Genomic DNA, 17,025 nt, shown 5'->3' with positions numbered 1-17,025 from the left:
AGTGAATTATTCCTGCTAACCCTTACTAACACAATCTGGGGGTTGTTTATAAGAGATATTTGTCTGTCAAATAACACTCTTGCTTCCCCAGTTGAGAGGGAGTTACCCTGATGGCTCTTAACTTTTTCTTTTCTGGGGTTTCTTTAGGAAAAAAAAAGGTCTTAAATACTCAGAGACTTTGGTGCTCGGAGGAGAGACTGAAGGAGTGCAGGCTCATGAATGTATTCTCTCCTGGCTGCCTGCGGTTTTTAAGCATGTCCACCCACACCCCCCACCTAATTGCTGTGCCGGAATTCCTTCATGGATCATGTTGGCTCTTTCACTGTTCAACCTTATTTCACCACATGCTCCCCAGTCACTTGAGGAGCCTCCCAACTAGCTCCCTTTAAATGGCTGTTAGACACAGTCCCTTCTGAAGGCGTCTTCCTTTTCATCAGGGAAAATCGACACCATGTTTCTGCCTTTTTTTTTAACCTACTCATGCTTTCCCTTAAATTATATTCATTTAAAAGACTCCACTCTGCTGCTTTCGAAGACGCAACCCCCTGTGTCTCCTAAGAACTAAACCCAAATTTCTAAATGATGTCTAGGCACTCGGTATATTAAAAACATTCATTATTTCATCATTAAGTCCAACCTTCATTATCTCATCTTTGAGCCCTCCGCACTACACAGCTCCTCTTCATAAGCATTCTTTACATTTGATGGTTGTGATAGACAACTAGCTAGTAAAGCGGCCCAGGCTTGCCATTCCGGAACCTGATGGGATGGAGCTGTTGGTAGTGAATTTGAAGCCAGCCTGCCTAGGATACATAGCCAGTTTAAGGCCAGTTTGACATAGAGAATGGGACTCTCCCTCTCAAAACAAGCCAGAAAAGAACAGCAAACCAGGATTTATAATTACTACAGGATTTGTAAACACTTCTCCAGTTCCTTATTCAGTTCGCCCATAAATGTTGATTTCACTAATGTCAACTCTTCACCAGAACTGAATTCCTTCTTCAGTTCAGTTCTCAGTCCTTCCCATCTCCATTGGCTCTTTATATGGTTTAGAGGTAATCCAAATTTTTGTCTTAGCTTGCAAATATTCAACTAAGATTAAGACATTTTTGGCTTTGCTATCAACTTAAGATTTATTTGATTCTTTGGAAGTTTCAGTCAAATTTTGCTGAGACTTCTTCAATAAACACCCACTGCTAAGTCCTTTCTCTTGCAGGTCATAGATGCTTACTGTTTTCTGAACACACGTTTTTTAAATTTTTCTTGAAAAACTAAGTGTGGCCAGAGATGGTGGCACACCCCTTAATCACAGCACTTGGGAAGCAGAGGCAGGCAAATCTCTGTGAATTTGAGATCAGCCTAGTCTACTAAGTAAGTTCTAGGCCAGCCAGGGCTACTAGTAGGACACTATCTCAAAAGAAGTGAAGGACAGGAGTGAGAAAGTAAGTAAGAAAGGGAGAAATAAGTGAACCCAACAACAACAAAAACCCACAAAAAAATTATATTTCACGTCATATTTCAGTTAAGCCACTACTATCTTTATCTAGAACTATGTGCTTCTATGTGTCATAAAACCTATGGAGTCAGAGAACATATGCTATATTTGTATTTTTCATTTCTGCTGATAGCATAATCCTCTTTAATTCGTGTTTATTTTGAGGCAATTTTTTTTTTCTTTTTTAAGACAGGGTTTCTCTCTGTAGCCCTGGCTATCTGGACTTGCTTTGTAGAGCAGGCTGGTCTCAAACTCACAGGGATCAGCCTGCCTCTGCCTCCCTGACTGCTGGGATTACAGATGTGCACCACGGCACCTGAACAAGGAAATATGATTGAATCAGTTAATCTATTTATTCAGTTTACATCCCAGTTGTAGCCCCCTCCCTCCCTGTCTTCTCAGTCCTACCCACCATCCTCCTCTCCCAACACTCTCTATTCTTCTCTTCCTAAATGTGTGTCCAGTTGTATGTTAGATACAAGGAGGTAGAAACATGGGCAATCTAAACTGTGGCCATAAGTGCAGTGAGGATGTTAGTGATTCACCATCCCACCCAGGCACAGGAAGCTCCTGTTACAAGATGAGGTCCCTTACCTCATGGCAACTGTGAAGGTTGAGTTAAGAAAGAATTTAGAAATGTCAGCAGTCTCTAGATTCTTTAACTTGGAAGGAAGGGAGTTGTTATTTGAATGAGTGCCAAGGCACAGGGCATTCCTACTAAAAAAGTCAAGCAGCATTCGTGAAACTTAGCCTGTAGTGAAATATATGCATTAACGAGAGAAATGAATCCATGTAAACCAAGGCTAGGAAAAATAGTTTTGGAAGGTTATAAATAATGAAAATACAAACTTGAATAATCAGTTAATTCATTTGGCTGTGGTTTCTTTTTTAATATCTCAGGAAAGTTTTTGACTTGTATTATTTATAGGGTAAATGATTTGCATCTCTATATCCACTTTGTTATTTATTATTTATTAGTATTTATTCACTCCCTAGTCTCCTCCCAGTCCCATCTGCCCTCCCTTTTCTACCCCTATGCCCCTTCCCTAGTCCACGGATAGGGGAGGTCCTCCTCCTCTTCCAGCTGACCCTAGTTAATCAGGCCTTATCAGACTGGCTGCATTGTCCTCCTCTGTGGCCTGGCTGCACCTCCCATAGGAAAGTAATAAAAGAGCTGGCCACTGAGTTCATATCAGAGAGAGCCCCTGCTCCTCTTACTAGGGAACCTACTTGGAGATTGAACTGCCATGTGCTACATCTGAGCAGGGGTTCTAGGTCTTCTCCATGCTTGGTTCTTAGTTGTAATATCAATTTCTGCAAAGAGGACATTTCCCCAACCATATTTGTAGCAGCTTTATTTATAATAGCCATGATCTGGTAACAACACAGATATCCCTCAGCTGAGGAATGGATACTGAAATTGTGGCACATTTACACAATGAAATACTATTTAGCTATTAAAAACAAAGAAATCAAGAAATGGTGGGATCTAGGAAAGATCATCCTGCATGAGGTAAACCAGAAGCAGAAAGGCGCACATGGTATCTACTCACTTATAAATGGATATTAGACATATAACATAGAATCAACTAAAATCTAGGAGTACTAAAATCTGTACTCCTAAAGAAGCTAACCAAGAAGGAGGACCCTGAGTAAGATGATCAACTCCCATTCAGAAAGGCAAATGGGATAGACACTGGAAGCAGGAGAAAAGAGGGAACAGGACATGAGCCTACCACAGAGGGCCTCTGAAAGACTATACTGATCAGGGTATCAAAGCAGATGCTGAGACTCATAGCTAAACTTTGGCAGAGTACAGGGAATCTTATGAAAGAAGGGGAAGGGGGAGATAGAAAGACCTGGAGCAGACAGGAGCTCCACAAGGAGACCAACAGAGTCAATATATATATATATATTTTTTTTTTCTTATCGATAATTAGTATATTTTGTCATGTTCTACTTAGAGATATGCATTCATGGAAGTTATGTATACATTCAAGTTTGTTTGCTAGTTACACTTTAAGCCATTTACTCTATATTACACACACATTTACTCTATATTACTGCTACAGAAAAGAAGCCATGCCTAACAATAATTTAATTCTTGTAAATAAGTGAATAGAATTCTTTTATATCCTTTAAGCCTAATTCTTTTGTATCTCACTAAGGAATTCCTTCATACTTCCATTACTTCATTCATGCATAATATACTGATTGTTTGTAACCTGGTCATTAAGCCTAGAATCATTTTTACTTAATGACTCCTAGATAAATAAAAAAGTGGAGAAGGACCCATACGTGGAACTTGGGTACACATAACCAAAAAGTCCAAGATCTCATACTGCTAATTAATTCTATGTTTTATCTCTGGAGGGCTATTACACACTATTAGAAAACAGGAACCCTGGCCTTTTGTATCTGCAACAGTTAGGCAAAATATTTTTTAACAAATAGATGCTCCCACCTTGATTTGTTTAGAATACTTATAAAATGTACTATATTTTCCAAATTACAAAGCTAATCTAAGCAAGCTGTTCTGAAAAGGAAATCATGAAGAGGTTTGTTCACTTCAATTTGACATTTGCAATCTAAAACTGTTAGCCACAGTAGCTCATGATTTGAAACTAGAAGTTGAAATATATTTCTTGATACACTAGAATAGGAGAAAGAAGTTGAAAGGGATCTTAATTTTTTTTTTTTCTGCAATGGTAGGGAGACAAAGAGGTGCACATTTAGAAACGATTTAAATGTGCTAGTATAATTAAAAGTTTCAAATATGTGACATTGAAACATAATATTTATTTGGGGGTTAAAATATGGGTATAAATTGAGACTGCTCTTACCATATTCACAACAATCAGGGGGGAGAGAATTTTCATGATGATTCTACATATCAGCATATTCAGAAGGACTTTGAGAATTGTGAATTATATGTGTTATGTGAAGTACTTGTTTAAAGTTGCTTCTTGAAAGCTTGCATCCACAGCTGCTCGTTCTAAGTGTATCTTTTGCCATCACAGCTTTTCACTGCATGTGTCATGGTTATGTTATTTTCCTTCACTTTCCTCCTTTACATTTATGTTTAAATAAACACAAGGACTGGAATTCTGCCCTCCAGAAGCAAGTTCATTATTCTTACGGAGTTAAAATGGTTACATTGGAAGAAACTATTAACTCTCCTTTTATGTTTCCAAATAACATTAGGTGCTTTCTTACAAATATGTATATATAAAAATACCATAGCGATAGGTCTGTTTCAGTTTTCTTACTTTAGTTGATGCAAGGAACAAACCAGTAAGTTGAAAGGAGCTTTTGAAAAACACACTGACCAGCTTTGCTGATAGTCTTGCCTACACGCACAGAGCACAGTGTGTTGGCTGCTTCAACACTTGGACGCGTCTTCTGTCTTATTCTAGGTAATATAGTATTGGAGTATACATAATCCTGTTGTTTGGTAGCTCGCATGATTAGTCGGCTCACAGAGTGTCAGGCTTTATAGACCAAGAACTTCATGTTTTTTTTTATATATTCCTTGAAATGCATACTAATTTGTAGGTTTATTGTACAGTTGAAGAAACTGGATCAACATAAAATAGCTGAAGAAAGATCCAGACCTGGAATGTGCGTGCCCTTGGCCACAGGTCCAAGATCTTATAATGCGGATTAATTCCATGCTGTATCTTTGGAAGGCTCTTATAGACTTTTTAAACCCACAATAGCACTTGAGTTTATACAGCTATCACTCAGTAAACATATGTGATTTTATTATTTTATATATTTCATATGTATCGTAAAGGTTTATATAAGGATGGCAAATTAGTTATGACCCTACAACTTTCTTTCTACCTCAATGTGATGCTGCTTTCACGTGGTGGCTGAACAACATTAGAACGAATTGAACAAGGAATTATGCTTTAGAGCTTAAGATATGAATATGTTGATAATGTATGGCATGATTTTCTTTTTATAAAACTGAACTAAATTCCAAACCTTCCCCTGCTAGCCAAAGAAGCTAGAATAAGTGAAAGCTCTCTAACCATCACTCTACTAGGGATACTTGGTATTTATAACATAGCCCTTATACCTCTGAAAGGGGAAATTTCCATACTTGGAAATTCCAAACAGCAAGGGATGGTTTGAAGCTGGTCTTGCTTTAAAAGTTATATACACTGGACACAAACAGTTTCTATGTCACTGAAAGCAAAAATGAATGTGTGCAAGTCGACTTTTCTATAAACCCAATTCCAGTATTCTAGTGTAAATTAATATATCAAAGAAACTGGATAAAAAGAAACTAGGGACATTCTGGAATTGACCAAATTTTTTGAATGGTTTAACAGGTTTTAACACATAAATTCGGATTGAATTGACTAGTTCCTTAAACAAGAAAATGATTATGTAAATTAGAATTAGCTCAGTGTATTATAAATACAATGATCACCTTCCAAATCGAAGAGTAAATGACACGTAGGTTTTTCTACAATTCACATCCTGTTATTTGTTTCTGTCCTAGTCTGATGCAAGAAGGGCTTGTAGGAGGCTTTCTGTCTCCAGAGTCTGCAGACCTCAGATATCCCTATCACGTACTGTCAGCTCTGCTTGTTGAGTTCAAATCAACAGATAAACAAACAAAAAAAAAAAAAAAAAAAAAGGCAAGTTAGTGTCAAGAATGGGGATTTAAAAAAATAAGTAAACTGCTCCCTTTGTGCATGCTCCATACTTACAAAATCTTTCAAATTATTTCTGTAGCAGAGGAAAAAGCCAGTATTTGGTTGTAATGTAGAGATCAGACTTACTGTGTGAAATGCCTAAGCCTGACCTGTTCAGCTGCTTTATTTCCTTTAATTATTCAGCTAGATTTACAAAATGATTGTGGCTATACAGAACCTGAATCTTGAAGTGGTTTAATAATAAAGAAGCTTTTGTTCAAGTATTACTCAGAAAAATATTATTATACATCCTGAAATAAAAGGCAAGTGTTCAATGATGCATTTAGAAGTACAGATTAGCAGAATTTTCCAGTTTCTTTTATCTTTAATTCCCACTTTAATATGTCTGTAATTGGCCCTGTAGTTTTCTGCAAGAAAACGTGTTAAGATACTATTGGTAGCCTTCTTATGGATTATTTTACATGTCATTGTTTTTACACTGAGCGGCATTTACTCTATTTTATATATAACTTGTTCCTTTGAATTAAAATTACATATTCCATCTTGACACTAGTAAACCCAAGGGCTGATGTCAGTTTAGCATGGGTGACTCATTCAACTCACTCAAACATCAGTGTTGTCCTTAAATATATGCACCTTTCTAAACTTAACCATGTTTGCATTTATGTTTGTTTACCTATGTAGATACATAGGCATATTTCTGAAAATGAAACTATTGACATTAATATTATGTTAATATTAAACATATTCTGATTTTTCCCAAATAAATTTTCAACCCACTTGTAAGGTTTCAGATTTGACATTCTCAAGTTATTATAACTTATCTAAATTTAACTAAGATTAAATTATAGAAAAAAAAGTGACTGAACGTTTTGACTTTTGGGGGCATTATTCCAGTCCTACTGTTCCGTATATTATTTTATTTTAAGAGTTACTAAATGTCCTGTTTTTTCCTGTCTTGTTTACTGGGCGAACAGGGGTAGATGGTCCCCCTCCCTAGATAGGAGGCGACCTGCTAGCCCCAGGATTCAAATCCAGCATGCATCTCCGGAGAATGACAGGTACTAGTCACGTCCTCACAGATGAGTGGCTTTAGAGGCTCATAGCTACAGAATGAAGGAAACTGAGGGGGATGTTGGTGATGACATGCTTCCATTCAAGAGCCAGAGTCAGACATGGGATCCCTCCAGCGGTCGCACACACGCCTGAGAGAGCACCTCAAATTATTTATGGAAACGAGAAAGGCATAGGAAATGACTCATTTAAAATACCGAGTCAGGATCCGGTGAAAAGATCTCTGTTGATACGTTTTCGTTTTCAGTATTTTTAATTTTTAGAAACTTTTACGGATCACTTACGTCTGCATAGGGATGAATAGAAAACTTTAGGTGCATGTTTTAGAGTATATTAAAAAATGTACTACAGAACGTACTCTTGGTCCCATCGTTTGATAATTTAATCTCAGTTATTTTGCCTAATTACAGTATAAACTCATTGAGAAGGAACTGTAAGATTTGGGGTGTATCTCAAGCTTAGTGTGAAATAGGACCTCTGGTTCTTGTATTTATGAATTGTGTTTAAATTGTTATCAAAAGCTAGGGTCAGTCAACAAGGAACATTCATTAAAAAAAGGGGAAAAAAGCATCTCTGTGTTGAACCCACTCCGTGTTGGTCTGTAAAGGTGTCACGGTATGTGCCTTCTATTGTTACTGTTCTCAGTTTTCTCCATTCTCCTGTTTTGTGATGTTTAAATATATACATATCCATACATATAGTTTCAATCTTAAGTATTTTTACAAATGAAGGTTTGGAGTGTGTGTGTGTGTGTGTGTGTGTGTGTGTGTGTGTGTGACATTTCTCTTTAGCTGAAATTCAGTGAACACATTTGCCATATTTATTAGATAGATGAAATAATGCAATCTGTGAAATGCAACAGGCAACAGAGGTAGTTATATGGGCATACATATTCTTTTGCTTTAGCTATGTTTGTACATGACTTAGAAATTACAGCCTTCTTAAAGTGGTAATGTTTCTTTCTAGGACATCTCCATGCTTTATTAATTAGAATACCTAAATTGCTTAGGAAAAATTCATATCTTTCAGCAATGATGCAAAAGAATATAAAATGGTATTTTATAAAAGTTTCACTTTATTCTTATTGTTGAATCTTAAAAGATTTTCCTCTAATATGATTTGAATTTACACATTGAGAATTTAAAATTATTTCCTATGTTACTGTTACATTTCTAGGGTTGAATTTAGGGAATTAGAAAAGTTAAAGAAATCTGGTCTACATACGTGTGAGCAAGGTCATTTTAAATAAGAATAAAACATAAGTTTAGAAGTAAATTGAAAGTCATAGATCTGCATTGCTACTCACTCATTCAACAAATCCTGTGCCCACACTCTGTGCTCTACTGTAATGGGTGAAGTCAGGACAGTGATGAAGACAGATAAAGGTGCTGGCCATGAAGGAGGTGAAATTTTTCCATTTTGAAGAAAACTCTTTGAATGCATGACAAAACGGAACAATGATTCAATCTAAATTAATGATTGAATATTACACAAATTACAATGAATATAAATACGCTCCAGTTGGCATTTATTAAGCAAAATACACAAAAATAACATCTCAGATCTTAGCATGAACAAGATTTCATTAGTTTCAATGAGCAACATATGAATCAATTATATAGATTCCCTAAATTTTGTATAGGTAACCGAGAGATAGATGACCACAACAGAAATGTATCTTACAAAATTTGAACTTGAGTTTTGCTTCACTGTAATGATATATTAATAAACAGTCTCTAGATTTAGCATTAAGAAATGCATTTAAAATACCTCAGTCCTTATTTATTGCTCTGTAAAATAGAAAAAAACAATTTATAATAAACTTTCATTCAGCTGTAAGAATAATACGTGCCTGAGAGAGAGATTACTCTCAACTAATGCTAAATTTGTAAGCATTCATGTCAACCTTTACACCAAGCTTACTGAGCACACACCACCTCACATGAATTTAATCATTTTGAAGTTTGTGCCGATGTCTAAATGAAATGAATATACCATTAGATTTGAGTAAGGTGACTAATGTGGCTGTGGACTTAAATGAATTTAACATCCGTAGCCAAAAAATGCTCTAAATTTAGGAATGACTTATACAATTAGGACTAGATTTCTTACCAGTGCCATGTGGTGTTTGTCTTTTTATTTCTCATAGCACAAACGTGTGCATAGACACCTATGTGTGGACATGCTTTTAATGAACCATATCTACCTAATGCAGTGTCAACAAGAGCCATTTTTGTGCCTTTTCAGGTGGTACCATGTACTTATTCACACCGAACATGGAAACATGTTTATCTACAGCTAAAACCTTTTCTAGACCTTGTAAGATACTTAAAACAAAAATTAAAAAAAAAAAAAAACAAAGTTGGATCCTTAAGGGGTATTTCTTTTTTAATTCATTTATTATTTATTGCAATTTATTCACTTTGTATCCTGGCTGTAGCCCCCCTGCATATCCCCCAGTGCCACCATCCCTCCATCTTCTCCCTCTATGCCCCTCCCTAGATATTCTGACTTCAAAATTGTTAGAATCTTCTAGAAGTTTCATTAAAAATCTACTTTAACCATCATTTTTCCACGCCAATATTTTAATATACATGAAGTCATTTTTGTAAATGAACATATAACTATGAACATATAGTTCTATAAAGCATAGTGCAACTGAGATCTTGCATCTTAACATCAGGAAAAAAAAACCAACTCATAAACAGAAAAGATTTTTGAAATGTCCCAAATTATCCACACTCTGAGTGTGATTCTCTTTTACTATGGTAGGATAATGCCAAATATTATTATTATCTAGCACATCTTTTAATTTTTATGATAAAAGTTTTACTATAGAAAACGCAGTAGTCTTTAGGAGAAAACTTTAAGATACAAAGTAACTGGTTCCTGTATATGTACTGGAATGTTAATACACTGATATACCTACTACTTTGAATGAACTGAAAACGTTTGATAAATTTTCTTAAATTTAATAAAAAATGCCACACCCATTAGGCGTGCTGTCGGTTGAGTGATTCATCTGGGGCAGCTTTTGCTTATTTTACAAATAACCAGATTTTCTTCCTTTTCTACGCCTTTTATATTTCTGCAAGGTGACCTGACCAACCATGTCAACTGATTCATTTTGATTTGAAATTATCTTTCTCTATTGACTTTTTTTTATAAAATCAATAAATTATTGCTATTTTGTCTGACACAACACATACCAGTTGCTGTTCACAGGCAGAGCTAGTATACAACCATTCACCCATGAGGTGTGCTGTCATTTAGTCTCTACCTACTTTGCTGTGTGTATCAAAAAGGTAACAAGATGTATCCTACATTAAAGTACTCTGTGCTTTGACAACAGTCACACACATGAAGTCAGCACCAAGAAGATGAATGGATCTTAGTTCCATCGGTGTTTAAGTCCATTGTTACTCTCTCAGGAATTTATTATTTCTTTCTAAACTTGTGAAGAAGTGAGATGGTAGAGATATGCATTCCACCTTAAGACAACATATACCACAGAAAGCCATAGACAACATAACCATCTTGAACACACAGAGTCCATTTTTATGCCATCACTATTCTATAAAATGAAAATACTCAGTGGTAGATTTGTGTTTCATTTCCCCCCCCCAACCAAAAACATACTATATTATGTCAAATCTCTAGTAAACATTTTAAATAATATTATAAGTGTAACAATTCTATTGTGTACTAATGAAAAAAATATATATCCTAGTTTTGTGATGTCCTCAGAAAATATTTGCTTACCTATAGTGTCAGGGAATTGCCTGAGTTAGAGTTTGAAAAGAAAAGTGAAGTATTCCCAAAATAGATATTAATTTTTTTCCATTTTGATTATTCATAAAAATGCAGATGCTAAAATCAATATGAATAAAAATATTGTTTAAATAGGATTTCAAAATAACAAGTTTGATTACAGATAGTCCCAGTTTTCTAATTACAGCTTTTGCTTCATTTCAATAATAAAATAAGCATGCATTTTACATTTGGATATAACTTTACAACTTTTAAATCACATAATCTCTGCTATATGGTTGTAGGATTTTATATGTTGGTGTAAATCATAAGACCAAATTATGTAAATAAATTATGTAGGAAAATGTGCATTTTAAATATTTGCACTTTTGGTCCCTAGAAACATAATGAACAGTTAAACTATGGTAAAGATTACTGGAACTTGTTGTAGAGCTGAAATGGCATGAGAACATGATGGTTGTACCAGCTAATTAAAGCCTATGATGCATGATCTAAGTCACATGAAATTGTCTAGCATTGTTTCTGTTTGTAAATTTAGCTAGTTGTAAAGGGCATTAGCTGAATTCTCATGTTCTGCAAGACTCTAAGATTGAGCCTGAGCCATGTTGTCCCATAGACTGGTGCCATAAAATAAATAATTCAATGGCGTAAAGCATGAATAAAGCAGAAGTTCACTTCATTTATAGAATTTTCTGTTTTACTGAAGCACAGAACACAGTATAATTAAATTGTTACATCTAATTGATATAAAACATTATATTTTCATTATTATATTATAAAGTTATACATAACTATCATATAGTGACTTATTTTTTCTCAGTGTAAATTTTGTCTGTCAGATTCCACTAAAATAAGAAAATAACATTTTATAATTTCAACTAAAATATAAAGGCATATGCATTATGTATATATCTGTACAGTTTGGAGACCATATTTACACATACACATTAAGAAATGCTTCACTCAAGGTTATCACATCTGTTCCTTCAAACATTATTTTTATAGTGAAGTTCCTTAAAGTCTCTCTTCTAGCTTTCATATATAGAGTATATTATCTGTTTCTACTCTTATTAAAACATAACCTATTTCTTGATATCAAAGTATAACCTAGTAAATTTTTATCAAACTTCCCCATTGTACTCAACCCTGAGATAACCCCAGATTCTGACCCCATATTTGTTGCTGTGATTAGTCATTAAAAATTTGTCATGATGGCAGCAGTTTTCAAATAAAACATTCAATGGAACTAAGCATATTTTTAATGAATAGTGTTACATTGAAATTCCAACTATACCAAGAACCTGTTTTAGAACCTTAAGATGATTGAGGGACAATGTGAAGTATTTAATTTTCCTGTGATCTATTTTGTGATCACCTCATCAATAACTTTAATTGTATCAAATATGAATTGTATCAAGTTGAATATAGATGGGTTATTCTAACCTGTGTTTTGTACCTATGTAAGTCTCTATATTAAAGACAGATATGATTTAAATATACAGTTTATCCATAACTGTGATTATAGATCTTGAAGAGAGAAGACATTAGAACTTTCTATTTTCATTTCTGTTCCTGCTTTACAATGAGTTTCGACAATTAAATGTTCATCAGTTTTGCTCTATTTGCGGACATCTCAAACAGTTACAAGAATTATAAAGGCATATCATTGTAAATGCCATTGGAAGAATCTTTCACAAAACTTATAATGGCTTTTAAAGAAGTTCCTTCGCAAAATGTTAAAACAACAATGAAAAATGACGTGTGGATCTATGAATGATTATCAGGTTAAGTAGAATTGACTACTGGATAGCATTATAAATTCTTGAAAGTAGGTGTGTTCAGGGACAAATGAATATTATTATCATTTAATACTATTTTATAGCACTTAATACTTTCTAATTCTTACAATTGCCTAAAAATCCGATAAAGTCCAGATTCTGTATAATAGGACAAAGCTACCAATACAACCCAAAACTACAAAACAACCCAAATGCTAAGTAACAAATAATGTATTTAGAATTAGCATGCCTGTGGGTGATAGTATTATTATTGTAACTTTGCAGGTAGAAGAACATGAGATGCAGAGCGGTCAAGTACCATAACCAAAGTCACTTAGCCAGAACAGTTGAGATGAAGTCCTATCTGACACTACCTTCCATGCTTTGGGCCACCCTTTTCTGGTTAACTCCTGGCAGAGGCTGGTACTGAAGTCATAAACTCCTGTTTACTTTCTGGATTAGCATAATGACTGTTATTAATGCAAATGAGCTAAACTTTCAAAGCCTAAGTCTGTATTCATCAGAAAGGATAAAAGAGCAGTGCCTTCCTGATTGGGTTGGTCAGATTAGATCACATAATGAAACCAGAAATGCAAGATGATTCCTAAATATCATCTATCCTTACTATAGTCAGTTTAACTGGCCTCATATGGTAACCCATCTACTGTGTGACGCCATTAAGTTTTGGGACATAGGAAGAGGAAGAAGAGTTGGAGAAATTTACAGATAAAGTATGATCTCAGTTAAGCATAGAAAACTTAGTACATTTTATGAAGGAAAAAAAAGAAAAAATGGCAAGTTCTACAAGATACCTATAGCCTTTTATTTTTCAACAACAGAAAGTCTGCACACAATTTTACCATGTCCCAAATCTGTATGCCCAATCTTCCTGTCTTATAAGTCACTTTCAAACCCTGATATGATGGATGCTTTTCTTATCTTTGAGCTAAGCAGGTTCATACCTGTCTTAAGGCATAACAACCTTCAACTTTATGCCTTTGTTTGCGATATGATATATGCCAGGAATATGCACACACACACAGACACCTTATCACATATACACACATACCTTATATTTTGATAAAATATCACCATCTCAGTGGTCCTTTCCCAAACAATCTACATATAGCTACAATTCATTCTTTTTCCTAATCCTCATTCTATGCCAACTTCAATCAACTTCACCCATTTTTACTTCTCTTTGTTATCATTTATCACCTTGTCTCATGCTGTACAATGTAGCTGCCACAGACTCCTTTTTACTGTTCAGTTTTTGCCTTCCACTAGTAACAACATCATCTTGTTAAAGGCAGAGACTTTTATGTAACTACTTAGTAGATATATTGAAAACATACACAATAGTGCCTCATATATAAACAGACCCAGCAAGTTTCTTACATGAATGAAAGACATGGTGAGCAGAAAAATAGATGCTTTAATATCTGTTTATTAGGCATAGTTAGATTTTTAATTCCTCCCTGCTTACCTAGGTATTTTTAACTATCAATTAAAAAAACAATTTTTCACTGGTGGTTTAAATGTTCTCACTTCCATTAACATCTTTCTTGTTTTCTCTTCACACTTTTGTGATGAAAAACAAAAATACTCTTGAGCACAAAATTTCAACTTCAAAATGAGAGTTAATCCCCTTCAGCACCTAAATCATGACCACTGTAGCAGTGTGCACCATACATTTCAGATAGATTCCATCACTTATTTTTACATTCGCTGACAGAGGTGAAGTTACTGGATAAGGGTCCAAGTCTGATCATTGCCGCAGGTGTATTTGTTTAAGCTTATTATGCAATATCAACTTCTCCCACCTCCTCTAAGCCACTCATGTCTTGTCCAGCATCCATTTTGATTTCCATATACTTTTTTTTTATTGTTAAAGTATTGACTGACAAAACCATTTAGGTAAACTAGTTGTCATTGTTCATGTCTGTTTTTTTTTTCATTGTTTGCTGTGAATGTATCTTTATTCATCATCTATTTTGTATTTCTTTAACATTTCATTCCCACAGGCACTCCAGAAAGTCTGAAAGATCTAGCATCCAAAAACAGACTAGGAAAGGCACAGCCTCTGATGCAGACAGGTAGGCTTGTTGTCGTGCTGTGCTGCCATCTTCCTGTTCTGTAGCCTCAGGGGTGCCCTACCTCTCCTCTAATACTCCAGCTTACAGACACAGGTTGTGCTGTTTGAAGTGTCTCATGGAAATGAATCAACCACTGTATGAGAAAAGTCAATGAAGAAATGAGAGACTGCCATTGTGTAGTCTGCCTTTAAATAGTGAGTGTGAAGAAAGAAGCAAACATGGTTCTTCCTCAGGATCAACCTCATTTCCATTGAGGATAAACACATGCACATTGTTACACCTGTGGTAGAACCCTGAAGTTTTGACTCTGAGATCGCATTGTCTCCAATGAATCAACTGGGAAAGTATAAATAATTTGAGTGTGTGTTAAATATTTGAAAAGTGTCATAATTTTTTTAAAAAGTTATTTCCTACAAAGGTAGTCTAAAAATCTAAGGAGTTATTTTTTGCAGGTCTTCAGTTTCAAAAGGTGTTGAGTTCCTGTAGGTACCAGCTATTGGCACTTCTTTTGAGACATCTGCAGAAGCACCTAGAAAGTCTTAGTAATATAAATAAATCATTACTTGTCCATTTGTCTGAGAATCCTGGAAAGGATGAATGGAAACATAGATGAATTAGTGTGTTCAAGTACCAGATAGATCGTAGGCATAGTGAGAACTGGCTATGAAAAGTATAGTGTTGGAATATGAAAACATTTAATAGACCATCCTTACTGAAGTATATCAATAGATAAGTCTAAGTGTAAACAGAAAACTGGAAAATATGAAAACATCTAAAGCTTTAAAAATTATTTTTAATTTCAGTACTACTATTGAATAAAGAATGGAAATCAAAGGGTGGGAAAGAAAAGGAAGCAAAACTGAAATGGAGATTCTTTGAAGTTCCTGGCATGGCCATGCCATGTTAATATTCTAAAGACTCTCAATTTATTTATAAAATACTGATAGTCCCTAAACCAAAGCAGTGCAAAATTGATTTTGAGTTTCAGAATTGTAGAACCCTTTGAAAATAGTTTGGAAGATACATCTAAATACCAGCGTGGATAGAAAATGCCAGTGAGTCTATTTCAGTAGGCTTGAGCAAGGCAGATTGTACAGTTCAGTGATTCATTCAGTTGGTAAACTCCTGCCACTGTGAGTTCTAGTTGAAGGGATAAAGCGTGGCCACCAAAAATAAAGGCATTCCCAAGATGCTATTACTGAGTTGGAAAAAAAATTAGGAGGAGAGATGTCAAAGGATTGGTTAAAATGGAGAAAGAAAAATGCAGCCGAAATCTAATGATCCACAGAGATATTGATCCTTTAAAGAGAACACTTTACAAAAGAGCAAGCATCTATGGAGACTCAAAAGGTGTGAGGTGAAGAAACAAAATAAAATAGTAATTGGAATGCAAAGAATAAATTGAAGCATGGAATCCTACCAGATTGTTACTAGCAGTGAATGCATGACACGTGTTGCCTTCCCACACTCTACTCTCGGCTCAGTTGGAAACACTAGCCTTTTATATATGTGGGCTTTCTTTTCTTATTATAATTAAAGTGCTTGGCTGGTTTTTATTGGTACCTAAGTTACATGACTCATTTTAAAGCAAATTGTTGAATGCTGGTTACAAGAGAGTTGACCTGTATGTTCTAGGTTCCATTAGCTGTAGTTTCTGCAGGAGTTTTGAGTTGTTGCTAAGGTGAATTAGTTCACCATGTGAAGACTTAGCACACTGATTATTTTCTCCACCATTTCCCTCTTTCTTCCTGCTTGCCTTCCTTGTTTTCTCCTGTCTCTCTCTCTCTCTCTCTCTCTCTCTATCTCATTCTTCCTTTCTTCCTTTCTTTTTTTTTCCTTTTCTTTTCACTGCTTGGAATGAAACCCAAGGTTATGCAATTGTTAAGCTAATAATCTACCCTATGGTGGCAATACCCCCAAATTGAAAATTGATTCTTGACCTTTGGGAGCTAATAACCATCACAAAGAAATCTGACATTTCAGCCAAGGAATGGATTCTGAAAAATGTCCCTGTGAAACTACCACGACTTTAAGTTTGTCAGCAGCATGACTTTAAATTTGTCATTGGGTGCACCAACTTCACAAGAAAATGTTTTGAAATATACTGTGGTCTGGTAAAAGTTCTCTCTCTCTCTCTCTCT

At 35.1% G+C, this 17,025-nt stretch overlaps 1 protein-coding gene across 50 annotated transcripts in view; it reads left to right on the top strand.

Annotated features, from left to right (window-relative positions):
* Window positions 1–17,025, top strand: part of Rims1 (regulating synaptic membrane exocytosis 1) — a 479,343-nt gene that overhangs the window by 347,151 nt on the left and 115,167 nt on the right. For 21 of the 50 annotated variants that reach the window (XM_060369758.1, XM_060369788.1, XM_060369787.1 and 18 more), the window contains 2 exons: window positions 7,143–7,226; window positions 14,813–14,884. The exons of 15 other annotated variants lie outside the window; for them this stretch is intronic. In XM_060369758.1, the coding sequence (XP_060225741.1) occupies window positions 7,143–7,226; window positions 14,813–14,884 (156 nt within the window). The remainder of the gene's footprint in view (window positions 1–7,142; window positions 7,227–14,812; window positions 14,885–17,025) is intronic. 14 more of the 50 variants (XM_060369762.1, XM_060369746.1, XM_060369753.1 and 11 more) reach the window with 2 other exon arrangements.

Source organism: Meriones unguiculatus, chromosome 16, assembly GCF_030254825.1.
Source record: "Meriones unguiculatus strain TT.TT164.6M chromosome 16, Bangor_MerUng_6.1, whole genome shotgun sequence".
In the NCBI taxonomy this organism is placed as follows: domain Eukaryota; kingdom Metazoa; phylum Chordata; class Mammalia; order Rodentia; family Muridae; genus Meriones; species Meriones unguiculatus.
This window is presented reverse-complemented; position numbering and strand designations above follow the sequence as displayed.